A 26,215-nucleotide genomic window follows, 5' to 3' on the forward strand; every position below is an offset into this window, starting at 1 on the left:
ACTGTGCAGGGACTAACACAAATAAAAGTCCTCCAAGTGGATCCTATATTCATTTCCACAGTTCTTGATCCCCCATGGTCCTATGCTCTCTACATCACCACTGCGCTTGCCAGATGTGTTTTGGCCTATTCCAGCCTTCTCCAGTGGCATCAATCCTATATAATAAAAGGCTAAGTGAGTGGCCATGGCTTTGGAATGTTGGGGATCTGCGTCCCTGCCTCCCTGGGCTGTTCTGGGCCTGCGCGAAGCGCAGGCCCAGAAGAGCCCAAGGGACACAGGACTGCAGACACCAGTGTCCCACAGCCATGGGCGGCCATTAGCCGGTGTGTGGCGGCGGGGGAAAGTGGCCGAGGCGGCGGCAGAGCCGCCGCCTCGGCCATGAGCTGCGGCACGGCGAGAGGAGGCCGAGGCAACCAGAAGCGGCCGCCCTGAAAAAGGCGAGGGCAATGGCGGCGGGGGAAGACCGAGACGGGGGACAGGGAAGCTGGGCGAGGTGGCGGCGAAGCCGCCAACGAGGCCCCCGCCCGCTCACAGCCGTCGCCCCCGCCTGCTCACCCGCCCTCCCAGCTGCCCAAAATCACCTTCCCCGCTCCCCCCCAAAAAAGATTAAGGGCCAAAATGGCCCATGAGAAGGTGGCCGCCCCCGCCTATCGCCCTCCCGCCCACCCAGCTGCCGAAGACCACCTTACCCGCTCCAGCCCGAGGGAAAAGAGAGGAGCTCACGAGCAGAGCTCCTCTCTGTGCTAAGTCACTGCTCAAACTGCCGCTATGGACGCAAAGGACGCCTATTGCGTCCATTGCGACAGTATGGGCAGCAGCTTAACACAGAGAGTAGCTCTGTTCCCGAGTTCCTCTCTTCTCCTTCGGGCTGGAGCGGGTAAGGTGGGCTCCGGCAGCTGGGTGCGCGGGAGGGCGATAGGCGGGGGCGGCCACCTTCTCATGGGCCATTTTGGCCGTTATTAATCCACACACACACCCCCAAAGTATAAGCAAAATAAGGAAGAACAAAAACAGAGACAACAACAAAAAAGAGAGAGAGAGAGGGGGGACAAGGGGGAAAAAAAGAGGCAGAAAGAGAGAGAGAGAGAGACAGAAAAGACGGGATAGAAAGCTAGCGCCCGTTATAACGGGCTTAAAAATACTAGTCTAGAATAAAAACTCTATTGGAAATCATGATGTCCACCAGGATGAAACACTGGTCAACAATTCTTAGAGCCAAGGCATGAATAATTACTTTGTGGAGCAGTGCACTCAACCAACGTGCAACTGTATATAACACTCAGGCTATCAACGCTGAGGTGCTTCTTTCCCATAATTGTGCATGAGAAAATAGTAATTTCATCCTGCAAAGCCCCTCACCCCCGCCCCTTCTGATGAAGAAGTAGGAAGGAGACATACTACCTTCACTGCCCTCTTCCTACATCTGACACAGAAGGCTGATGCCTCTAGCATATCACATTACAATAAAGTTGCTAATCTCGAAGATGCCACAGATCTCTGAACTTGCAACAACTGCAAGATAAGGTTCTGTGAGAATGGGGCCATCCGCAAAAATATGAAGGGAAGGATTTTAAATTACAGGCCACCAGACTGAGGCAGCACTTCCTTTTCTTTAGAGACGAATGCAGTGGCACGCCGACTTTTGGCATAAGCCTGAAGCTTTTTGGTCCAGTTTGGATCTACTGACTCGGCCCCAGCCGAAAGCCGTCCTACTGAAACCAGGTGCCAAGTGTCTCCACTTTGAAACCCGCCCTCATCGGCGGGTTAGAGGAGTCTGAGCAGCGGCAGCAGCAAATAGACTGGCGGGCTTCCTCCCACCGATGCATCCACCCAGCGCCTAGGCTCGAGATGGGTGCTCAGCAGCAAGGACAGGACACCGCCTTCCCCTACGCTGCTGCGCTTCTTCTTTTCCCTCCCTCTCGCGCTTGAGTGGCACATCCTTTCTCCAATCGTGTTTTCCCTGGCCGCCTTGGATTGGCCGGCGAGGGTGATCTGGAGGCGAGGGTGATCACTTGGGCGCGAGGGAGAAGGTAAGATGGCGGCGGCGACGACGACGACGACTGAGGTGAGAGTGCCTCGCGGCGCTGGCTCGGTTGTTTTCGGCGGGCGGGCGGTGGCCGCTCCTCCACTCCTGGTGTGGGGTAAATGGCTCCACACAATAAACGGTAGAAAGAAAGTGGCTGGGTGGAGGCTGACGAAGGATCTGTTCGCGAGAGCGTTGAGGTGTCTGGAGGAGAGTTGGCGTGAGAATGCTCGTCTGGGTTGTGCAAAGCCCCTCGAGGAAGGGAGCGGTTTCGTCCAGAGGGCACACATAACTGTAACTGGCGCGAGTCATATTTTATAGCAAGTTTTTGCGTTGTAACTCTATAGAAACTCTTCTTTCTCAGTTGCTGTTCCTCACGCCTGTACTCATAAGGGGCTTTGTTCCACCCCGATATACCCATTTACTTATAACCCGAAGTTATAAATGGCCAAAGAAAGAACCCTAGTCTGGTAAATGCCCCCGCCCCCCCCCCAGGAAAACTGTCGGGAGGGGAGAAAAAGGAGGCGAGGATGTTATAACGTAAGATATTCCGCTGCGCTTTATAGTGCACCAAGAATCCGGAACGAATGTTGTAGAAGTTAGTGCCCGAGCCAGACTGGAAGAAAACGCAGCGAGCCGGGTAGAAGGGATATATGGGGGCTGGTTAAAGCTGGAAGCCGCCTGGTGGATGGATGAAAGAGAGGGTCGTGTGTGGGGTGGAGACTCCCACTTCCTTAGAGTGGTAGCTCTCTTTTTCTAAGTTTGTAAAATACTATGTATGTAGTTGGCACTACATAAATTTATAATATAAAACCCTTGTAGATGTTGGCATGAACAAAATTCGCATCCACGTTTTGCCTTCAAGTCGGGGACGACTCACCCCCGTGCCAAGGCCACAAGAGGCCTTGTCCTGTGCCTCTGCTCATCGCCCATGCTCCCAGCCTCGTTTGGAGGGACACGAGTTCTGTATTAAACACATTCTTGAAGACAGGAATGCACCCTTCAAGCAGTGCAGCTACGTTTCCACTAAGAATGGGAAGAGATGCCCCAATGCAGCTCCCAAGCCTGAGAAGAAGGATGGGTATGTATTCCAATTATCTCTAGTGATTAGCTAACACTTAGTCTTCTGTTTTCTTGTTCTGTGGCTTTGTTCTGTGGCTTTCTGGCCATTTATGAAATGAATCTAATGCCAATACAGACCTCACCACATTTTATCTGGCAAAAAAAATTAGCAGCCGGACTGCCCTATGCTTCATGTGAGGAAGCAGACTTTGCTGCTTTGCTTGCCCCCATTTTGATTGCTCCCTCCTCCTGGTTGTGCCCATTTAGCTCATGCAGGAAATGCACCAATGTGAACAAGAGGAAGAGGGAGCAACCTGCCCCTGCCTTGCTTGCTCAAACCTTCGCCTGGTTGCAGCTTTCTGTCTTCTGGCTCAAGTACCATGCTTAAATTTCTGGGCGCCATGGCAAGCTAATGCCTAGGGATTGCCAAGCCCTTTGCTAACAATTGAATGATGTAGCATATAGATTAGTGGTAGGACATCTTGAGGGCTCATCAGCCAAATGAAACTCCACATAACTACTATTAATTGGGCTATTCTCTGCTTTTGATCTGCCCAGAGAGATGTATTGTGGGCTGTGTCCCAGCTGTGGACTTTAAGGGACACTGGTAGACTTTGATCATGAGAGATTCTATTTCCTTTTATTTCCCATTAGAACTTTTTGCCTGATCAAATTAAAAGTGGCAGCAGGCTGGAGCAGCGTGGGTTGGGAGGAGGGATGACTTAAAAGATATTGTTCTGTTGCTGGTTTTATTCCTCTTATGTTCTGTTTAGCTGGTTTTGATGTATTGATACTTAAATTGTGTTTATGGGATGTATTACTTTGGGCAACTTGTGTGGAAAAGTGGTATATAAAAGCCTTTGAAAGAATATATGTTAATCTCTGTGTGCAGCTCACTGTAAGTTCACCTTACCTGGCCAAAGAGAGCTGTCTGTTCTATAGTAGTTTAAAACACAAGTACTTAGTCTTCATGTTTCCATAAGGTACTCTGGTTCAGATTTTACAAATTCTCGGTGCAGTGGGGAGGGTTTCATGCTAAGGAACTGCTTGTGAATCTAGACATGTATGTCTTATTTCTGTTGTGCTAATGGCTTATATTACTATTTTTTGAGACATATCTTTGACTAAGACTGTGCAGTTGCTTTTGGTCCAGACTGCTTCTCAAAGATGCATTACCCCCAAACAATCCTCAAGGCCATAAATCAGAGGCGTATCTAGGGAAAATAGCGCCTAGGGCAAACACTGAAATTGCACCCCCTGTCCAAGCATCTGACACCCATCTTTCAGATAACTTTACCATAATATCAGCTGAAAAATACAAGTCAGGCTAGTTAATCTTTTAATATTTCAAAGACTATTTTAGCAGTGGACTTAGCCAGACCAAAAAATGCTGAAAAACTACAAATTTCAGTATGCTGGGGGCTCATGAAATACCCAAATACTATGTGGAGTTGTACTTGGAAAACTAAACAGAAGTGCCTGTCTAATTCTGTACTATGTATTGTAGCATCACCATTACATAAGTTTTAAAAATAAATGGAGAATTTGACTTTTCCCAGATACTCTGTAAATAATTAAAGGATATGCAGAGTAAACTGTGTCACTGCTTGGAATATATTCTAGTCTTTCAGAAAGACAGTTAAAATGAGAGAAAGAGAGCAAGAAACTCCCAGTGGGCCTTAATATTAAGGATTTCACACTGATTCAAAGACAAATTCACCATTAATAGCTATATTAGCAAGACATCACATTTAAATCACTTATCACAAGAAGCAAAGTAAGAGCAAATGAATACAATCCTAGCTCATAAGCATCAGCTCAGTATTCACAAGCCCTGATTCTCTGTACATAGTGCCAATCTGAATATGTGTACAGTGACTTATATTTTTATATATATATATATATATATATTTACCTGTAGCCCCTTCGGGGGGCTTCCTAAAGGCTGGGGGGTTTGCAAAGGTTCCTCCTCCCCCCACTGACCTCTAGGGCCTCGCAGGGACCATTTGAGCATGTGCAGTGGCCATTTTTAAAAATCTTTTTTTAAAAAATGGCCACTAAAAACAAAATGGCCACCGTGCATGCTCAAATGGCCTCTGCAAGGCCTGGCATGACCTAGGGCCTCACAGAGGCCATTTGAGCATGCACGGTGGCCATTTTGTTTTTGGCAGCCATTTTTTTAAAAAAAAATAATTTTACAAAATGGCGCCCCCTTCAAGTGGCGCCCAGGGCACGTGCCCTGCCTGCCCTACCCCTAGGTATGCCCCTGCCATAAATGCTGTGGTTTCTGCTTTGCCTCCCCATCTAGCGTATCATTCTGTGCTGAACATGCTCGCAGAAATGCCCTGGCAATACAAGCTCAGATGAAGAAGTCCAATCCTAGTCCTGTACGAGAGTCCCTCCTCTGTCAGCTGAGCTCCTATGCCAAGCCCGAGCTGGGGTCCCAATCTGCAGAGAGCAGCCGCAGTGAGGCTAGCAGGATCCTGGGTAAGTAGAATAGGTGACAATGGTAACCTAAGCAAATGGTTGCCATTATAATATGATATAGAAGACTGGGCTTTGCATTGTCCTATTATATCATAACAAAAATTCCATTTACTGTCAAGAGATCATTTGGGAAAGCATAGGAGGTTTTGGTGATGGATAAGAAATTTAAAAGGACAGTAAAACTAGCTTTCTGGGATATGCTTTTGGAGCGGTGGTTTTCATTCCTCTTCTATATAGATTCTAGCAAAAATAAATGAAAAAATAAAACAATTGAATCATAGTTGGCTTTTGCGGGGGGGGGGTGAGTTTCAGATAATACGACTGGCCAGTCCCATCCACCATGCAATTAGGGACATGTCCGGCTCCCACTTCCCGTGTACTGTTCTGCCTTGCATAATTGCATGGGAGGTGATTATTGTGAACTGCCCTCTCACATATATTATATAAATGCTTTATTAATGTAATATTTAAATCATGTGTGAGGAGGCCTTTCATCTGAACTATTACCTTGACACAGTTCTGAAGAATGGAATGGTGCACCAGGAGGGTGAATAAGACATGTGCATTTATGCCCTTATTTGTGTGGTGGATGGGGCCAGCTGTATGTATTGTCTGAACAGGCTCTCTCTAGCATAATTCAACACTGCTTTACAGTAGTTTGTAATGCCATGTTTATTGTTCCAGGAGTATGGGTGTTGAGTTTCTGGACTTGAGGCTTCCTCTCTCTGACTGATGCATGTAGCTTGAAGTTGTCTTGGGAAGAACCTTTGAGATTTCCTGTATTTTGTAACTGTTTGGAATAGTCTGGTTATTTTGTTATCTGTATAAAAAGAAAAATGTAAAAGGTTGCTAAAACATCTTTCATTTTTTAATTGAAAAGGAATAACTACTCTGGAACTGGAAGTAGCAAATCCTAGATTTCTCACTCAGTGCTGACTTGTCACAGCATGTATGGCTTTTTACATGCACTTATGCTTCTCAGTGCTGCTTTTTTAATAACCTCTGTGAAGCAAAGTGTCAGGATGGGCAACTTCAGTGTTCAGAGCTATTTTGAAAATATATAACCTGGAAAATACTGATATTGACAAGAGCCTCTACATGACAGACCTCAGGAGGTAGATGCATTTAAAGATAAAGCATTTAAGATGATTTGAGTGGGGAGAGATTGACTATCTTAGCTTTTATTGCTAACTTGTCATGCATATTTCTTAGAACTTTAGATACTGTTGCAGAGAAATTAAATATATATCAGATTACTGTTTTTGTGTGGACAGTCTTGTGAATTGCTCTTCTTAAAATAAAAGTCCTGTTGGAGAGAATCCTGAAAAATAAAGTTGTTGTAGGAGGCATGCTGTATGTCTCTTGAATACAGTGTATGCATAAATAATACTAATGTTCTACCTTTTATAACTTCAACCACAAACATGTTCATTTAGGAAAATCATGATTCTGACTTCTGCTGAGTATGAGGACCAGGTAAATGTGTTGGGAGATCAAAGGATGTATACGTTACTTATAGTCTCTGTGTTGCCCAACCCTATCAATAGTGTTTGTGTGTGAGACAGAGACTTCCTATCAGTACTGTGGTATCAAAGTTAGGTCTCTGAGGCAGAATGTAGACAGACAAGTCTTGCACAAAGTTGGGTTAATACATTTATTTGGAGCACAGCTTCCTATGTCTGCTACTATCATTGTTAACTTTGTCTTTAATGTGAAAATTGTTGATTAAAGCTAAATAGACACTCAGTAGTTCATGTTGAGCAGGTTCAGGTCAGGCTGAATTCAGGTTTTAAGGCTGAGTGGCTACAAGGTTGATTTCAAAGCTTTGGGCTAACTGGGTTTCTGTCTTTTAACATGGAGCCTAGTTACTGCAGTTTTATTTCCTTTTAGGATGAAAAGTCTATAGGCATCTGCATTCCTAGGATCATGTTAATTTCAAATGACACACATTATGCATTTATTTCCTCTCAGATGAAGACAGTTGGAGTGATGGAGAACAAGAGCCCCTTACTGTGGATCAGACATGGAGAGGTGATCCTGACAGTGAAGCAGACAGCATAGACAGTGACCAGGAGGATCCCCTGAAGTGAGTCATGTAAATAATTATCCTTGCAGGACAACAGAAATTAGAAATACAATTTGAAGTGGCATTGCTACTGTGAACAGCGTTGCTACAGATGAAAATTGTAGCAATTCAGTAGCATTTTTTTATTACAAAGTATGTGGAATAAGAAAAGGTTTTTATTATTCCAAAGTGTTTCTTTTTAAGGAAATGTGTGGTGGTTTTATGACACATCCTGCAAGATAGTGGTTAGATGATGATAGGCTGGTATAATCCTTGCTCTTCTTCAGCATTTATTCATTCTATCCAGATGCAATCTTGATTAGCAATTCTGTTTGTGAAGATAGTGGGCAATATGTTATGCAGTGTAATGTGGGCGGTCTGAACTACCCATGGTGTTGTGGGCTCCAAAGGAACCACTTGGGACTTGCAGAAGAGTGCAGATGCATTAAAGTAGCACATCTGTGCTTCAGGAGCACTGCTTACATTATTCCAAACTAAGTAGTGCTCCCAGTGTGCAGGCATGCTACTTTAATGTATTTTTACTCTTCTGCAAGATCCCGGTGGTTCCTTAGAAGCCCACAGTAGTCCGAGTAACTCTGAACAGCTTGCATTGCTCTGTGGAACATGTAGGCCAACATAATTTGGCCTTAGTAGCTCCTTCGTTCACAAAGTTTATAGCAGTCATTTCCCCATGTGCTGTGCCCCTTGGTTAAAAACATCCAATTAATTTTTTACTTGGCCTATCCTAATGGCTTGGGGCAGGTATGAAAAGTATGTCAAAATCTCTATCCTCAAACTGCTTAACTGTCCTCACCAAGTAGCTTAAAGCCTTGTGTTTCCAAAGGAGGCTCTAGCTTTGGAATGTCTCCAAGGGAGACATTCTAGTTGTGCAGCAGTCTTGCGTGTACTCTTGCTTTTGGAACCAGGCACACAGGCAATACTGTGAAGATTAGAAGACACCATTGACACATATTGATCAGTTTGAGATCACAGTGGATTATGGAGACAGAGGATAGTCTTAAGTAAGTTGGACCTAAGTTTTCAGAGCTTGAAATGTGTTTGGAAGGCTGCTGTTAGTCACTAATTGACTGGTGGGATAATGTGCATCCAGTTTTGGGGGGCTGGCTGAACAACACAGCGTACGTTAATTCTAATCTCATATATTGTTTTGCTCTTCATAGTCTAAACAGCACTCCTGGTTGTGATTGCAGTCTATGGTGATAGGTCCAGGAGTACCCCAAATACCATGAGGCATAGCTGTGTCATTCTGGGCACTCTGGAATACCAGTTTTATACCCATAGAAAACTATTGTGGTGTCTTCCTCTCTGAGTGAAAACTTGCCAAGTTATTACCTTCTCCTAAAATATTCATGGGAAACTGCTGCACTATCTCAACGTGATATAATGCCTCTTGAGTGTTCCCAGTTGAAATCTAATGCTTCCAGTTGAAATCTAGCTGGCTGATTTGCTCTTAGCTTCCTTTTGCTACCTGACACTACCTCTCCTCTCCAGTGGTAATTGCGAGAGAAGATAAATTGTGAGTTAGCTGCTTATTAAATTGGATCCTGTTTGTGACAGACATGCTGGTGTGTACACTGCTGAGGAAGTGGCATTGATCATGAGAGAGAAGTTGATCAGGTTGCAGTCTTTGTATATCGATCAGTTCAAACGGCTTCAACACCTCCTGAAAGAGAAGAAACGCAGGTACCTGCACAGCCGCAAGGTGGAACATGAAGCCATAGGTAAGTGCCCACAGTTCTACTTGGGCAGTTCTGAGGTTCAGGACAGAGACTTTTCTAAAGCATATCTGAATTCCATTAAGGTAGTGATATGAAAGCAATTTAGAAAGATCTATAATGTTTAGTATTTGGAGAGTGTTGTTTCTGTGTTGGTTTTGATAACACTAAGATGGCACTAGTTTAATCTTATCAACTAAAAATTTACCAAATTCCAGAAAGAAATATTGGGGACCACCTGCCCTAAAACTGGAAAAGCTACACTATGGCCAAAAGTGTGGGACACATTCCATTTATCATATGGATTTGAAAATCTGGTGTGAGCGAGATAGGCGATTCATAATTATTCATAATCTGGTGTGGAGAGATAGGCTCCTGCTACTGTTAACAAATTGCGTTGAAAACATGGTCTACCATTTCCTGAGTTCTGTAAGATGAAGAGTATTTTCTTTGCTTAAAATATGACTGCAACAATTGATTGTCTTATAGAACCAGCTGAGTAACTTGTTCTCTATTATTCTAGAACTTTGTTTCTGCATAATTTGCTCCACAGCTGCTCTTAAGATTTGGTTCAAGCCAGTTATCTTTAGAAATACTGTACGTGTGTGAAGTAGACCAAACACTCTTTATTTATTCTGTTTTTATACCACCTTCCTGCCTTGAGCGGCATTTAAAGTAGCCATTTGTTACAGCAGAGTAGAGAAAGGTCCTAATGCTCATCTAGACCAGGCATCCCCAAACTGCGCCCCTCCAGATGTTGCTGAACTACAACTTCTAGCATACCCAGCCACAAAAAATTTTGTCTAGAGATGCTGGGAGTTGTAGTTCATCAATATCTGGAGGGCCGCAGTTTGGGGATGTGTGATCTAGACTCTACTATTGTCACCTAAGATGTTGTTTCCATTGGGTTTTTAAAAAAAAACCTGTGCAAAGTGTTGTATTGATTTTCATAGGATATCAGTGAACCACTTTTACAGAAGTCTCTCACTATTCACCCTATAGTGGGTCTGTGCAGGGTCTTACTTTTCTACATTTTGTTGTTTACATGGTATTCTTACCAGGGTTTAAAAATAATCAGGAAGAATAATTATTGGCCTTAAGTAAAGTCAAAATCTATATTCTCAAGACCTTTAGTAAAATAGGAAGTACTTGAGTCTGTCTTGAGGGTGCTTCCTTGGTGCCTTCCAGGTAGCAGCCTCCTGACAGGCCCAGAGGGACTTCTGACTAAAGAACGTGAGAACCTGAAGCGGCTGAAGTACTTGAAGCGGTATCGACAGCGCTATGGTGTGGAGGCTCTTCTGCACCGGCAGCTGAAGGAACGCAGAATGCTAGCCACTGAGGGTGCTGCCCAGCAGGTACTTCAGTTAGATTGCACTTGTACATCTGTTGAACACCTTGATTCTGTGGAGGTAAACTCTGTAGGCTTAGTGACTTTCCTCTGAAGCCAAGGCAGGGACAGAGAGATAAATTGGCTCTGAAATGATTCAATATTCCTGAAGAATTTCAGATATGAACGTATTTTAAACAAAATCCCCTGAAGTAAGTGTGTTAGGGTACAAATAACTCATCTTGAAATCCACTCAGGACAGTAAATATTTTCATAGCTAAGCACTAATTTTATCCTGGCAGTCGAGTCTATTTTTATCAGCTGAATCTTACATGATTGCATTTGGGAAGAGATGTTGAAGGTGACCCTTAGTCTTATGTTTGATCATATATTCCTGTGTACTCTGGCAACTCCTCCATCAACAGCCTGGAAAACCTTTTGCTCCAATTTGTTCTTTTCAGGCACACACCACTCGTTCCAGCCAGAGATGTTTGGCCTTTGTGGATGATGTTCGCTGTTCCAATCAATCTCTCCCAATGACAAGACATTGCCTTACTCGTATCCTTTTAACATCTCAGTTATGTATTAGTACTTCTGGCAGTCTACCCAGCTGAATAACTTCTGTTGTCTTAAAATCTTCCTATTTTTCTTGGCCCTGAATCAAGGCTGGCGACTTGCTGTAGCCGCTGGTTTCAAACAGGAGCCTAAAAAAATGCCTTCCTGTGGTCTGTTGGCTGTTCCATTGCTTCAGACTGGAACACTCAATTCAGTTGGAAGCAACAACCGAACCTAAAAAAGATGAAGTAAAGCCTCAAGCTGAAATAAAGCCAGATACTTAGTTCCCTTAGAATTTCATTTCTGGATGCTTATGAGTAGAAGGTTCTCCTAGAGTGTTCTGTGTTGATTTTTGCAAGCCAGTGCAGAGTGTGTTATGATTTAAAACTATACTGTGCTATATGTATTAGAAGCTTATCCTCTGCCAGGTGAATCCAGAGGTGATACTCAAAGCTGCTTCTGCTACTTTGGACTTCTAGTTTGTAATGCAAACCCAGCAGCAAATTGTCCTACTGGTCTGTTCCTGCATTTATTCAGCTGCATTTGGTTTATTGACAAGGCTGCTAGTTGTGATATACACAGGAAAATGTCTCCATTATATGCAATCAGTTTTTAGAACTACTATACTCTTTTTACTTTAAGGCTAAATATGGAGTTGGAAATGAAAGTCATCACCTTAGTACTGGACTGTGTTCCTACATTAAACCTATAGTATTCTGAACTGTTTGACAGACTGCTAATCCCCATGGAGTTCAGATTATTTATTTTAAGCACTCTTACCATGCTCTTCAGATGTACTTAAAAATAGCAATTAATTAGAACAATTAAATGGAATTGTGTTTGCCTCATTGGCTGCAATTTCTCTGGTGCTGGATGAGGACGTCTCCTGTGGGTTATCCTTCTCATGTGCTTCAGAAGGCAGGACTCTGCAAATTATGCAACACTTTAAGAGCCTGGGAAGGAGAAACCCCGCTCAGTTCTAGTTGTGCATCCTGCACCAGAGTCAGCATTCTTTTTCTTAGCCAAGCCTATCTCTTTTTTTCTATATATTGCATTCTCATACCTCCTCTATACCCCATTCTTCTTTTAAAAACAACAAACCACCACCCACCCCTTCTATCTTTTTCTTCTCTGTGTCTCAGCCACTATGGCTCAGATGCCTAGGAAGATCAGAAACATCCTACTCGTTCCACCACTGCAAGCATGTCGACAACCAACAGTTCCTTGCTTAACAATCCATTAACTTAACAGTCCATTAATGGAAGTGGGAGCACCTCAGGAAGGCCCGTCGGCCCTACCCACTCCCAGGACTAGGCTTCAACACAACCAGCCTTTTGACTCCAGACAACCCTGGACCATCCCCGGTCCTCCCTGCTTCACCCCCCACTACTCCCCAGCAGTCTGGATGGCTTGCCGGGGCTCTATGATCCATTGTGGAGTGAATCCATCACTCGGAGTAGACCTTATGGAAGCATACCTACATGTGCCAGTTCACCCAGTAAGTCGCCACCTGCTCCACTTCAGATATGCGAACCAGCATTATCAGTACAGGACTCTTCTGTTTAGCCTTTCCTCGGCACCCAAAATCTTTACGATACTGGCCTCTCTAGTGGCCCACCTTCGATTCAGGGGGATTCGGGTCTGCTTATTTAGACAACTTACTGATCAAGTCTCCCTCCCTCACGACTGCCAAGTCAGATGTGCAAGACACTGCAGACACTCTTGGTCCATGGATTCCTTGTAATCAAGACCAAAAGTCATCTATACCTATCCAAGCAGATTCACCACCTTGGAGTAATAATAGGTGGTACTTGAGACTGCCTGATTCTCCATACAGACTGCATACAGAAAATCCTGCTGCTTGTTCACCAGGTATCCATTGCAGCCACAGTGCCCTTACTCACACTGGCCAAACTTGTGAGGCTTATGGCATCTCTGTAAGCAGAGTGCTTTGGGCCCACTTCCATCTGCACACCCTCCAGTGGTTTCTGTTGCCTTATGAGATGGACATAGTGCATTGGTGCCTGACCAAAGTCAAATTACTATTGCCAGTACTCCACTCCTTTCAATGGTGGACACACCTGTCATGTCTCTCTTGAGGCAAGGTCTTCCTAGATCCACCCAGGGTCATACTGACAGATGCCAGTCTATCCAGTTGCGGGGGCTCTCCCTTCAACATTCGGCTTAAGGGAAATGGACAATTCATGAGCAATCTCACAGTATCAACTTGTTGGCACTCAGAGCCATTTGCTTTGCACTCTGTGCATTTCAACATCTACAGGACAAACGTGCTAGTCTGCACCAACTATGTCAAAGCGAAGATACAGGTGAATCATCAGGGAGGCACCAGATCCCGATTCCTTCATCAAGAAGCGACTCTCCTATTCCAATGGGTGGAATCTCACATAGCCTCTCTGATGGTACCTCATGTCAGTGGATTCTTCAACATGCAAGCTGACAGGCTTAGCAGGAAAGAGATACATCCGGCAGAATGGAGCCCCACTGTACATGCATTCAAGCTCTTGATCCCTGGATCACTGCTAGGTCTTCTGCAGGTGTATCTCGTTGCCTCTCCAGTCAGCACAAAACTTGCAAGGTTCTTTTCTTGATTCCCTGTGAAGGAAGCAGAGGCTGTGGGTGCCCTGTCCTCTCCCTGACCTCCGATGTTCCTGTATGCTTTCCTTCCAATTCTAATCCTCAGCCATCCACTCTGCAAAATTCATCTCGTTGAGGCTAAGGTTATCCTAGTGGGACCGCATTGACCACAGTCGCCATGGTTTTTAGAAACAATACATTTGGCTTTCGCAGGCCCCTGGTTCCTTCCAATATCTCAAGACCACATCTTCCAGGGCCCCATTCTTTAACATGACCCAGTGTGGTTCAAGCTTGTCGCATGGTGACTGAATGGAACATCCTGAAGCACCATGGCTACTCACCCAATGTTCTGGACACTATACTGGCATCCAGAAAAGATTCTACAAATTGATTCTACCTAGTGGCTCTTTCTGTGCTTGTGCAGTTGCCTTAAACTCTCTGGGGAAGACTGTAGCCTGGGTGAGCTGCACCTTTCTTGCACAGGATGGCCTGGATAATGGCCTCAAGGCTAACACGCTCAAATGTCAAGCAGCCTCTCTTGCTAATCTACTCTCCACCCCTTCTACACATGGCCTATGCTCACCCTCATCTTAAATACTTTCTCGGGGTGCCACTCCAACATTGCCTCTGATAGTGCACAGGGGAGTTTCCCTCCTGGGATTTGCATAAATTCCTACATGTCCTGCATGTGACTCCCTTCGAACCCAATCACTCTATACTGCTACATCTCCTTTCCTTCAAACTGGCCTTCCTGGTGGCAGTCGCATCAACCAGATGTGTATCTGGGTTGCAGGCTCAGTCCAGTAATCCAATTTCATTTTTTTTGCATCTTTTCACCTGACTCCATTCACCTGATACTTGATCCATTCTTTCTACCTAAAGTTTCTTCAGTCTTTCACCACTCACAGGACATAATGCTTCCCTCCTATTGTCCCAAGTCAGCACACCCCCTTGGAAAAAGCCTGACACAAACTGGATGTCCGCCGTTGCCTGAAGGTTTACATATCATGCACTGCATCCTTCTGCTCCACTGATGCCTTGTCTCCTTTCTTCCAGCTTCTATGAGTCAGAAGGTTTCCACTTCTACCATCATCAGGTGGATCAAGGCTTGTATCACATTGGCCTATGAGGTTCAAAACCTACAACTGCTGCACAACATAAAGCACATTCTATGAGCTCAGTAGCTACCTCAGCTGCCTTCTCCATGAACACCCCACTTTCTGAAATCTACTGAGCAGCCACATGGGCTACTCCCTTAACTTTCACTCAGCACTATAAGCTCAGCTTCCACCGCTCCTTGCAATCAGCCTTCGGCCAACAAGTCCTTCAACAGGTCCTTACACCCCAGTAGACGCTGGCGCTCCCACTCTGGATTCTTGGTTGTGGCATATCCCACAAGAGATGTCGTCATCCAGCAGCAGAGAAAGGAGCATGGGTTACTCACTCTGAAGGCGGCTTCTTGCTGCTGGATTCGAGGACATCCTGTTTTTCTTGCATTTGTCTTTTGTATCTTGGACTTGGCTATTCCGAACTGGGTGAGGTTTCTCCTTCCCAGGCTCTTAAAGCGTTGCATAATTTGCGTAGTCCTACCTTCTGAAGCACATGGGAAGGATAAACCACAGGAGATGTCCTCAAATCCAGCAGCAAGAAGAAGCCTTCACAATGAGTAACCAGTGCTCCTTTCCCTTCCTCTTGATTACAAACCACAGTTAGTAGTTTTGCTGGCCTTTGTGGGATGGGGAGGGGTCCTTTCCCAGCTAGAGAAGCAGCAAATGAAGACAGTGATGCCTCTGCTCTGGCTCAGCAGGGCAGTTTGTGGTTTTGCTGGCCTCTGAGCAGAGCATGGGCCTAGTCCCACCTGGAAAAGCAGCAGGTGATTGGTGCCACTGGCTGTGTTTTGCCTTAACATTTTGTTTCTCTCTGTAGAAGAATGTCTAAGGAATAAGGTATTTGAAAAAAGTAATAAATGGGAAAGTTGTGCAATTTCCTATAGTGATGTGCACGGATTCTAAAGGCCTGTGAACCGGTTTGCTGGCGGGGGGAGGGGTGGTTTCATGGTTCACAGCCAGAGGGGTGACTCTTTAAGGGCGGGGGAGGGTGCACTTACCCCTCCCGCTGCTTTCCCCCCGCCAGCACTCCTTTATTGAAAGCGTTTGGGGTGGCAGCGTACCTCCCTGCCGCCCCTTCCCCTGTTCCTCGGCAAAAGGCTTCAGAATGTGTGATTGCGCATGCACACAGCACGTGTGTGCTTTGCATGTGTTCGTACGTCAGACATGCGCACGTGATGTACACACATGACGCGTGCGCCCGTGCGATCGCACATTCTGAAGCCTTTTGCTGAGGAATGGGGAAAGGGGTGGCAGGGAAGTATGCTGCCGCCCCAAATGCTTTTCCAAAAAGGAGTGTCGGTGGGGGGAAAGTGGTGGGAGGGGTAAGTGCACCCTCCCCCACCCTTAAAGAGCCCCCCCCCGGCCCGGCTGTGAACCAGAACCCCGTGGTTCTATGCACACCACTAATTTCCTATTTTGTGTATTTGATCCCTGCAGAGTTTTCACTGTGTTAATCACATCATCTTGGGTCTTCTGATTTGCTAAAGGTTTACTTCTAGAACTTGTGTAGCAGGAGAGCTGTCCTTGCCTTTCTGCAGATCCTGCCTGTTTCCTTTGACTGCATCTTTAGATATTTGCCAGGACACCAATCAGCTTCTCTTTAAGCTGTGCCAAGGGTCAGAAGAAGCACCCTGCAGCAAGCCAGTGCCTGTAAGCCTTTCTGAAGATCCCTGCTGTCCACTCCATTTCCAGCTACCACCTCAGATGTACGTTCCTGAACAGGTACTGTCTGTTCCCGATGAGCTGGAAGCTGCTTCTATGGATCTGTACTTGAGCGCAGCTGAACTCCGGCCTACAGAGAGCTTGCCACTGGAGTTCAGTGATGTAAGTGTATTGTAATGCAGCACCTGTATGATTACCTCTCTGCTATGTATGAGGCTTCAGTAATGACATGGGTTGAAGCTATATGTAAGAGAGTAAGAGGAGAGTGCTGAGAAAGCACCATGGATGCTGTAGGAAAGGCTACGAAGCGGGCTCTGCTGGCTTAGGGAATAGGGTTGACACTGTATTGAGGAACTAAATTACATGTAGTACAGCTCTCCTGGGACTGTCACTTGCAAATGCTAACAACTGATTTCATGATTTGAATGAATAATATTTCTAGAGCTATGAAAAATATTAGCTAGGTGCATAAACCCAAATGCAGACTGTATTGTCAGATTTACTATCTAAGAAATAGACTGCACACAACGTAAGGGAAGTAGAGAGCAAAAACAGAGGTGCAAGATACATCAAAGAATAGAAACTCACCTCTTCACTGTGCCAGGTATTTAAATACACCAGTGGAAGAAACAATATGGAGATGGTAAGAGGTTCCAGTGGTAGAGAGCAGCAAAGGGGAGAGACTGTAGTTGGGGAATTAAGGGTGCAATTTTGTGTTTATAGAGGGCAGGCATACCAGATGAACAAATTGATCAAGAAAGGGAGTTGAGAGTAGGAAAATAACACTTGTAAGTCATTTAATAATGATTTTATAATAGATTAATATAAGAAAATACCAATATTGAGAAGTAACTTGATTACATCCTTCCCATTAGAAAAACAAAAGTTTCCTTGTCTGTGGAAAGCTAGCATATCAGAAAGAAGAGGTCTAGTCTAGCAGTTTCTCTGACATACTATTTCTCCCCACTTGTTCATGTGGGGAACATCCAAACGTTATTCTCCCACCTCAATTCTGAAGTACATTCCCAGGTAATCTATCATCTGCTGTTCTGGAATGTGTAGTTCAGTTCTACATAACTTTCCTTGATCATAATTTTGGGATCTTCAGCATCTGTTTAGAGGAAGTGATTTTGCTTTTTGTGTAGGAGAAAAACTATGTAAGTGCCGTGCTGAATCATGCCCAAGGCCTATCTAGTCCAACATCCTGTTTGCCACAGTGGCCCACCAGATGCCTCTGGGTAGCCTACAAGCAGGAGATGGAAGGCAGGCCCCTATTGTTGCTCTCCGGCAACTGGTATTCAACGGCTTCCTGTCTCTGAACCTGGAGGTAGCCTGATACTGAATCATTCTTGGTCCTTACTATGATTTTTTAAAGAAACGTAATTTGGGCCATTAATGTAAGGGGTTCTTGTTGGGAAGGGCAAGAATTCAAGAGGATAGATTGGACCTTTTGTAACTGCATCTTTGGAAAGATCAGACCATTCAAATCCGTATTTAGGAGCTTTTTAAAAAGCAGCTTTCCCCCTCTATCCCCTAGCATGCATGTGTGTGGGGGCTTATAATCCCTAGATTACTAGAGTGGTCTGCATGTACGCTTTGTCTGTGTACTTGGAAATCTGTTTATTAAAAAAAACAACCTGCAGACACAGCAGTCTGACTTTGACTGAAATTTCTGTTGACTGAAATTTCTATCTCCTAAAAAGAATCTGATAGTATAAAAATACCTAGTAGTTTTATTTCAGGGCCAGCTTTGAAAGCGGTTCTGAAAATAGGGATGTTGGGCTCTGCTGGATCTAAGGACATCTGTGGAGGCTGTATTACACTACATACTGAGTGCTGCCAGTTTTTCTCTCTCCACCCTTTGATCCTGTAGCACAAATCCTCCTGTAGAAAGATGGAGTTAAAGGTCTGGTGTATTGTTTAGGAGGCCTACTGGATGGTAATGTGCACTGACCAGATGAGTTTCTCAAGCATAAGTTGTTCTGGATTGTGAGCATTCATATGGTAGCCTTAACATGTGCTGCAAATAGGGACGTTCATTCTGGGTGGCGAAAGTGTATTAATAAGGGCTTCTGCATGGAGCTTTAATAGCTTTTCCAAGAGAAATTCTGAGGCTTAATCCCTGCTGCTTGCTGGGTTATGTTGGTTTCCAACTGCAAAGCCCCAGGCAGCTTTGTACCAGTCATGATGGCAAATATGCTCTTATCTGGCTGTTTCAATATGAAAGCTTTCTGGATAGAAAAGCATGTATAGTATTGAGACAGGGATCTTTTCTTGGAGTTCACAGTTCTGCTATTTAGCTATTCTGTTGATGGAGTAGAATTCTGACAACAGAGAGGCAGCTGGATTTTGTCTGCTTCCAGGATCTCATCTTACCAGACTGGCTGTTCTGGAATTGCAAATATCTCCTTGTTCTGTCCACCCGATCTGCTTTCCTTCCAAAACAAGAGGCTTGCTGTTTGATAGCAAATCCCCAATCCATGAAATGCCACTTGTACTTCCCCTTCTAAAACAGCACCAATCAGTACAGCACAGGGTAAGTTCCAAGGTATTTACAGAAGGATCTTTGGAGTTTTGATCATATGAAATTAATCAGAGTCTTGTTTTGTACAGATATTGCCATTAGTCCCTGGTTTTTATGTCCAGCTAAACTAGCTGCCTCACCCCTCCCACACATAAAGGGAGGCCCATTTCTATAGTGCCTGGCTACCATTTCATCACGCCAGATGGAAGTGAAGCCTAGATGGCTGTTGGCTTAAAAAACAGTTTCTGTGCACGCACAAATACCCCCTTAGAAGAAGCTGAAATAGTTAAATCTGGGGGTGAGGTATCTGTGAGCACTCCTGTAGATCTCAAACAGGTTTTTCATCTTTCCTTTTGGTAGGACTTGGATGTTGTTGGAGATGGCATGCAGTGCCCCCCTTCTCCCCTCCTCTCTGATCCTACTGCTGTTCTTGAGAACCAGTTGAATAAAACTGTTGCTGAAGCCCCCATAAACATGCATTCAAATGAAGAGTCTTCTCAGCAAGGTCTTCTGAACCAGGCAGTCCAGCCAGGCAGAGGAGGCTTTTCCAGGCAAGCTGCATCTCCTGTCGCGGAGTCTCAGCCAGAGCTACCATTGCAGGTACTAAACTGGGCTTGGGGAAATCTGTCTAGGGCTCTTATGGGGGGAAAGGATGACTTTTGTGAGCATGCTGAATTTGTAGCTTGCTAGCTCAGGACCATCTCTGCTTGAGCCCAGTGAGATGGCCTGTTCTTTAAACATTTTGCTTAGTGCCAGCCAGCCTTTCTGTGTTCACAGGCTAGTCACTGAGGAAGAGGTAACCAGTGCTTGCTTGTTGAGGGGATTAGCCATCTGCTTATTGTAGGGGGAGGGTTAGAAAGGGGAGCTTTTATCCCTCTGTACAGCATTGCACAGCTGGCCTGGCACATTAATGGGGGTAGGGATGGGAGCTAGCAGGTGGTTAGGGCCTGCAATTTTGAATCTCCAGAGTTATGACTGGAAGTGTTGCATTTATCACTGTTTTGTTCATTGCCCTTTTGCATTCAGGCTAGAATCATACTTGAATAGGAGTTTAGTATACCTCTTCTGCTTTCTGCAGGGTATTATGCATTCTCCCCAACCTGCAGGCCCTGAATGAAGTCTAATGGTTTCTGTAGCCATTGGTTTCAAGCAGGTGCCCAGAGAAAAGTTTTTCCCATGGTCTGTTGGCTGTTTTGAATTTTAGAATTGAGCAGACAATTCATTGGGAAGTAACATTGAACATTGGTTGAGGAAAAACTCTCTAGCCTTTGGCCCAAACATAAGACTTTGGAGTTGTAAATATGGCATGTCTCCGTACAGATGTAGCTTGTATTTTCTGTTTACCAGCATAAACATCATCTTGTGACAAGTTGGTCTGGACCAGAGGAGAGCAAAAAGGAAGAACCTGCAACCAATGGGAATTCAGAACCAGCTCCCAACAGCTGATAGAACTCTCAAACAGATGGGGGATCCACCTGCATGACGAAGCATCTGCTGTTTTTTGGACTCCTCTTGGCTGTATTCCTCAATCTCCCTATTACATCTTTGCAGATTAGTAAAAGGCCATGTGACAGACAAGTTTTGAATGCTTTTCCATTGGCCTTCTTCAGATCTTGCTCAGTTACGGTTGCCTTTTACACTTAAAAAAAAAACAGTATCTGATAATATAATATGGAGAAAGCATGGACAAGTTGCTCGGTTTTTAATACAAACACTAGGAGGCAGTGCCTAGTTTTATTCTTAGTCACAGTAATAAGCTCAGATAAGAGGAAATGGCTTGGAATATTTCCCGTACCTGGATTATTGGGAGAGTGTGTTCAAATACTGGTCTTGTCTATACTAAAGGAGGGGCCTTCTGTTAGCTGAATTGTACAGTAGCACATTCATGCTTGATCATGCCAAGGCTGCTACATGTTTGTCCTGTTTTTTCTTTCTCTCTGGCACTGATGTCTGTAAACGGGCTCCTACCTGTAGCTTTAACTTGTATACAAATCCCATCTAGTATTAAAAAAATAGACACTGGATAAAAGCTTTATAGTATCCTATCCTGTATGACTTTACACTGTCCCCCTACACTGTCAAAAGAAAATAAACTAAAGAACCAATGTAAAAAATTGTTTAGTCACAAGGTTAAGTAGACGGGGGGGGAGGGGAGGAAACAGAATTTTCCCTTTGGATTCATGCTTTCAAGTAACAGGAACAGAGAAGTATCGTTTTTTTATTCACAATTGGTAAAGTGACACCATTGCTTCAGAATACAATAGAAACTAAACATTCCTTTCCCTGATGCCTTTGTACTGGAGGAGATACAAGTACAAAGCAAGATGTTTTTTCGGAGATGAAGTGCAACTTCTTGGAACAGTTCTTTGTTTTTTGTTGAAATATGCTGCATGACAGGGATAATTTGAGGTGAGCTGTATGCAGTCATACAGCTATTAACTGGCTTTTTGGGCAGATGTAGACTTGTGTGTGTCCCCATGTGACATGAGAACAGATTGCTCAGAGCATTGGAAGTAGGGTGTGTGTTTAACCACTATCATAAATGACTTCTTTCAGGTTGTGCATTGCAGTACAGAGCATGTGCTCTCATGCTGCCCATGCCCAGCAGCATCCAGCAGAAATGCACAAGTTCATGTTTCACCCCTTCCAAAGGCACTCAGTATTGTTGGTAGCAGACCTTTAGTTTGGGGAGAAAGGTACTAATGGAAGTTCAACAAAACCCATATTTAGTGGGTATTATATTTTAATATTATCTTATGTCTGATAAATGCAAATGCAACAATAAATAAAAAATGCACACACTTAGATATGTGCTCCTCTGCCTTCAAATAATAATGTGTCAAATACATTAGGGAGTGTTTCATCAGAACTCGTTTTAGTTGGTCTGTGTATTTTGGCATTGATTTTGAGAACAGTAACTTGTGTGCTTGGAATTCTGGCCCTGTGTGTTTAATGATGTGCATCTTTCTCCTCCACACCCTCTCAATCAAAACAAAAAAGTCCTGGTGCATCTTTGAATAAAGAGTGCAGAAATTGATGTAGGTAGTGATACAAATGGCAAGTAAATTTCTAACCACCTTATGAGATTAATGTTATCCTTTTGGATTAATGGAGAAGTGTATGTGTTTCCCTAGCAGGGGCTTCCTTTCCTTGGGGACTGCTTCTGTCGTCTATTAGCATGTTGCGGAGGACAAAGAAGCAGTGCCAGTTGAGGCATTGTTTCTTGACCATCCTTCCCCTCCCAATCTGTGTTCTCAAATGTGTCTGGAGTGAGGAAATCTATACTTCTGTGAACTGGCTTGTATATGTAGACAACCATCTCTAATTCTGAAGTATGTTGACAACCTTAGCAAGTGTGCTGCAAGTCACATCCAAAGTATAACACAAGTCCCAGGCGAGCATGTGCTGAAGTACACATACAGCCCTCACTATACCCAGGGTAGGGTTTGCCTACAGTTTGAGCCAAAGAAAAGGCACAGGAGTGGCACAGCATTAGAAAGTCAGGTCAGAGTATCTATCTAATTCTGGTATAGCCAAGCCTTCAAGTGCTCCTGTCCAGGAGTGCCATACGTTCCCTGTGGCACCTTATGCCACTCTAAGCCTCCTGGTTTCTAGAGGTTTTCACCATTTCCTTGAAAACGAAAACTAATATTTAAAGGAAAAAATTGTCTGGAACTCTAAAAAGTTAAAGGCTTGTACAACTCAATTGTTAACAGAATTAGGGCTCTGGTATGTTCTTGTCTATTCTCTTGGGTCTCCCCATCTTTCTCTTGGCTTGCTTCAGTCAATATGTGCCCGGCAATTGTGTGTCAATGCATTAGGGAAATATTGCTGTGGAGTGCCATGGCTACATCCCATGTTGTGGCAGTAAAACTGCAGCTTGGTGCCATTTGCCTTTAAAAAATAACGTGGTTTCAATGGAGAAAGAATCTCTACAGCAGCTGTTTGTTCTGCTTTTTCTGCTAAGGAGCAACTGAGAATAATTGTTCGTTTGGTGATCATTATTGTGTGATGACTTCTCTTTAGATAAACTTCACACAGCTACAGATGTGCAAGAACTGGAATAAAATGAAAATTGGTTATCCTTACTAGATCACGTTCCCTTCCCATAGCCATATGCAGAACCAAGGAATTGTACTGCATCCTTGCTTTTTGGCTTCAGTCCCACCTTTACTTGTGGGCCAGTAAGCAAAGAGTTGGAAGTTGGCTCAGTTGTGGCCTAGAGACGGCTGAATGACCCCAAACAGTAATCACACTTTCAGAACTGCTCTAACACCTTGCAAGAAAAACTAGGCCAGCCAGGCTTTACTGGTGTCTCAGCACATACTGATAATAAAGAGTGAGTTGGAGTGAATCTAATGACATATGGGTAGTAAGCTCACAGTCTCTCTTAGGTTGGAACAAGCATTGCATGTTTTGTGACTAAGCCCAGTTTTGTGGTTTTGCTAGGTATTTTAAATAAGTTCAGAAAAATAGCATAACTTCAGACCAGTCAGGAGCAGCATAGTGGCATACATTCTTGAAATAGGTATTGGGGTCCCTGTCTTAAGGTTGAAGAATTATGGTCACCTCATTTCATTTTTTTAATAGAGTGTAAGCAGTTGTCAGTCATCCCAAGCACAGCCTATCTATTAAGGCTAGTCAGTCAAGATAACTTCTACCTGGACTGAACTGGCTTTGCAGGTGGTCTATTCAAGAGAGGAAGTCCAAGACAGGAACAAAGTTAAATCTTGTGAGCATAATTGGACAGTCTGATCATTATCAACCCCAGTGTACCTTGACAGGAAATCTCTGAGTTCAAAAGAAAGATTAAAAAGTGAGAGCTTGCAAATTCAGGAACAAGAATAGTAGAGGACAGAAGTCTACATTCCTTCTCTTGGAACAGACTTGTATACTGGCTACAGGCCTCATTAGAGGGTTGTAATATGGTATTTTAAAGAACTAATTATGATTGTTGCATGTAACGATGGATCCAATATTGAGCTACTCTCTGTACAAGGCTGCTGTTGAACTCCTTGATGGGGGGTTCTGAGTGGCAAAAGCAGCTGAGAAAATACTCCTTTATTGTTCTATAGGCGCTACATGGGCCTCTAGCAGCTGCTGAGACAGTCATAGGCAAATCTAGAAAACTGGCATGATGGGAATCATGGGAACTTGGCAAGTGTGATGGGAAGCTTTAAAACTAGGGTTCAGAAGCAGTGATGTTCCTGACAATGAAGAACTCTTTAAGAAGGGGACTGTAGCAGATTCCTTTATTGCCCCAGGCTAGGGAGTACTCCATAATTCTTGTCTTATCTCTTAATCGTTGGTATTCTGCCAGCTGTTACATCCTATGTTCATGAGCTAACTCTTGAACCGGCCCCTGCAGCAGTGCTTTTAACAATGTGATCTGCAAGTATTAGGTGATATTTATCTCCATGCTATGGAAAATCTTTTGGCTTTTACAGTTTGAACTTCTGTTTTTTGGCCAGTTGGCAGCCCTGTTAATGAGGGAAGTTTGCAAGCATACTGGCACCTCCTGGTTCTAAAGAATGTACTGTGTAGAGCAGCCCACAGAGAGGTAACTGGTTGTATTGCACCCTTTCCCCCAAGGGGAGCAATCTCCTGACGCTGCCGGCAGGTTTTTGAGATCTGTGTGAACAGGAAGACCCAAATAGTAATGGGAAATCGTTGAGCCCTTTCCTTTCCATTTCCTTGGCTGCACAGCACTGTTAGTGTATGCAAAGGCAGCACAGGGAGCTGGTTTTGGTTTTACAGAGTAAATTTGACACAGATGTTGGAGCTCAGAGCTGTTGCCTGTGCTAAGCAAGCTGTTCATCCTGCATCCTTGAAGACCACTTGTGGAGGGTGGGGCTTTAGTTACTATCCCTTTATTTTAATTTTGTGAAAGTATATCCTGCCTCAGGGCCCAAAAGAGCCCCCAGAGCAGGTAACTTTAAAAGAGAGACAACGTTAAGACAGAGTCCCGCACAATAAAAAGTATAATAGAACAGAAGCACAACTAGGTTTCCCCTAAGGTAATTCTCAGTACAGCTAAAAACATTCTGCTAGTTGCTATAGATACTTACTGGGACAGATTTTCACCAGACTACTATACAAAGCAGTCCTCTCCATGTGAGGGTGCTAATAGTGACAAGGTCCCGTCCCTTGTGCTAGCTAGCCTGATGCTACTCAGCACCAGAAGGAGGAGGAAGGCCCTTCCTAACATGGAGTGAGGGGAGAGACTCTTGCATTGTGAGGAGCAGCTGCTCAAGAACGGGGCTTTGAATTTAAGATGACCTGATTTCTAATATCAAAGAACTTGCGGGGGGGGGGGGGAGATAGAAATAGCCTTGGATTCAGTTAAATATAGAGGGAAGTTTTTTGGGAGGGGAGGTATTATTATTATTACATTTATATCCCGCTCTTCCTCCAAGGAGCCCAGAGCGGTGTACTACATACTTGAGTTTCTCCTCACAACATCCCTGTGAAGTAGGTTGGGCTGAGAGAGAAGTGACTGGCCCAGAGTCACCCAGCACGTCTCATGGCTGAATGGGGATTTGAACTCGGGTCTCCCCGGTCCTAGTCCAGCACTCTAACCACTACACCACGCTGAATAGGAAGCTTGGAGTGTGACGAGGTGCGTACCCAAAGAAAGGAACTGCTTTGTCCGTGTCCGGTGCTTAAAAAGGCAAAACACAACCTAGCCTGCACACTCTTGATTCCACTTATTATTACGGCTCATAGTTCAGCCACTTACTACAGATTAGACTGCAGTCTGTGAAAGAGAGTGGCTCTATTTTTGGAGTAAATGGTTCCAGGCTTGCAAAAGTAAACATACGGCAGTTCCATTGCAGAGTTAGTTGTGGGGGCGAGAAGGAGAGGAATTGTGGCCACCTTCTTGGCATTCTCCGTTTACAGAAAATGGAAGAGGGTTTGTATTCAGAAAGCTCTCCAGGGAGCTACACCCGACCTCGGGGTGGGGGTGGGGGCGGTGGGTGGAGAAAAGGCAACCAGCTCAAGCCAAGAGCCATTTCGAGAACAAAAAGCTACCCAGTTCCTTTGGCCGTGCCTAAAAACGTGCCGGAGCC

The 26,215-nt window shown here is 44.4% G+C and overlaps 1 protein-coding gene and 2 non-coding genes across 9 annotated transcripts; all 3 read left to right on the plus strand.

Annotated features, from left to right (window-relative positions):
* The first annotated feature begins 1,800 nt into the window (after positions 1-1,800).
* KANSL2 (KAT8 regulatory NSL complex subunit 2) lies at positions 1,801-21,950 on the plus strand. 7 transcript variants are annotated; one of them, XM_053299818.1, is made up of 10 exons: positions 1,801-2,065; positions 2,846-3,104; positions 5,394-5,572; positions 7,544-7,658; positions 9,216-9,379; positions 10,562-10,728; positions 11,162-11,258; positions 16,530-16,783; positions 18,985-19,157; positions 19,506-19,644. In XM_053299818.1, the coding sequence occupies exons 2-9, from the start codon at positions 2,854-2,856 to the stop codon at positions 19,129-19,131; spliced, it is 1,374 nt and encodes a 457-aa protein (XP_053155793.1). In that variant the 5' UTR covers positions 1,801-2,065; positions 2,846-2,853; the 3' UTR covers positions 19,132-19,157; positions 19,506-19,644. The 7 variants fall into 7 exon arrangements, with proteins under 7 accessions (XP_053155793.1, XP_053155794.1, XP_053155789.1 ...); XM_053299819.1 differs by having other exon boundaries at positions 1,802-2,065; positions 16,530-16,681; XM_053299814.1 differs by lacking the exon at positions 18,985-19,157 and adding an exon at positions 20,493-21,950 and having other exon boundaries at positions 1,808-2,030; positions 19,506-19,745.
* Positions 11,350-11,485, plus strand: LOC128348430 (small nucleolar RNA SNORA2/SNORA34 family). Its single transcript, XR_008318149.1, has one exon. It is a non-coding gene; the product is annotated as a small nucleolar RNA SNORA2/SNORA34 family (small nucleolar RNA).
* On the plus strand, positions 20,249-20,383 carry LOC128348431 (small nucleolar RNA SNORA2/SNORA34 family). The gene has a single exon (XR_008318150.1). It is a non-coding gene; the product is annotated as a small nucleolar RNA SNORA2/SNORA34 family (small nucleolar RNA).
* Positions 21,951-26,215: the final 4,265 nt, after the last annotated feature.

The sequence above is a fragment of the Hemicordylus capensis genome, chromosome 2, assembly GCF_027244095.1.
Source record: "Hemicordylus capensis ecotype Gifberg chromosome 2, rHemCap1.1.pri, whole genome shotgun sequence".
Lineage (NCBI taxonomy): Eukaryota > Metazoa > Chordata > Lepidosauria > Squamata > Cordylidae > Hemicordylus > Hemicordylus capensis.

What these genes read in the sequence shown, in the direction of transcription:
- KANSL2 (XM_053299814.1), top strand. Translation starts at nt 2,854, where the DNA reads ATGAACAAAATTCGCATCCACGTTTTGCCTTCAAGTCGGGGACGACTC. An exon ending in TGAGGCTAGCAGGATCCTGG is followed by an intron (nt 5,573 to 7,543) that starts GTAAGTAGAATA and finishes ATTTCCTCTCAG; the next exon opens with ATGAAGACAGTTGGAGTGAT. An exon ending in GACCAGGAGGATCCCCTGAA is followed by an intron (nt 7,659 to 9,215) that starts GTGAGTCATGTA and finishes TGTTTGTGACAG; the next exon opens with ACATGCTGGTGTGTACACTG.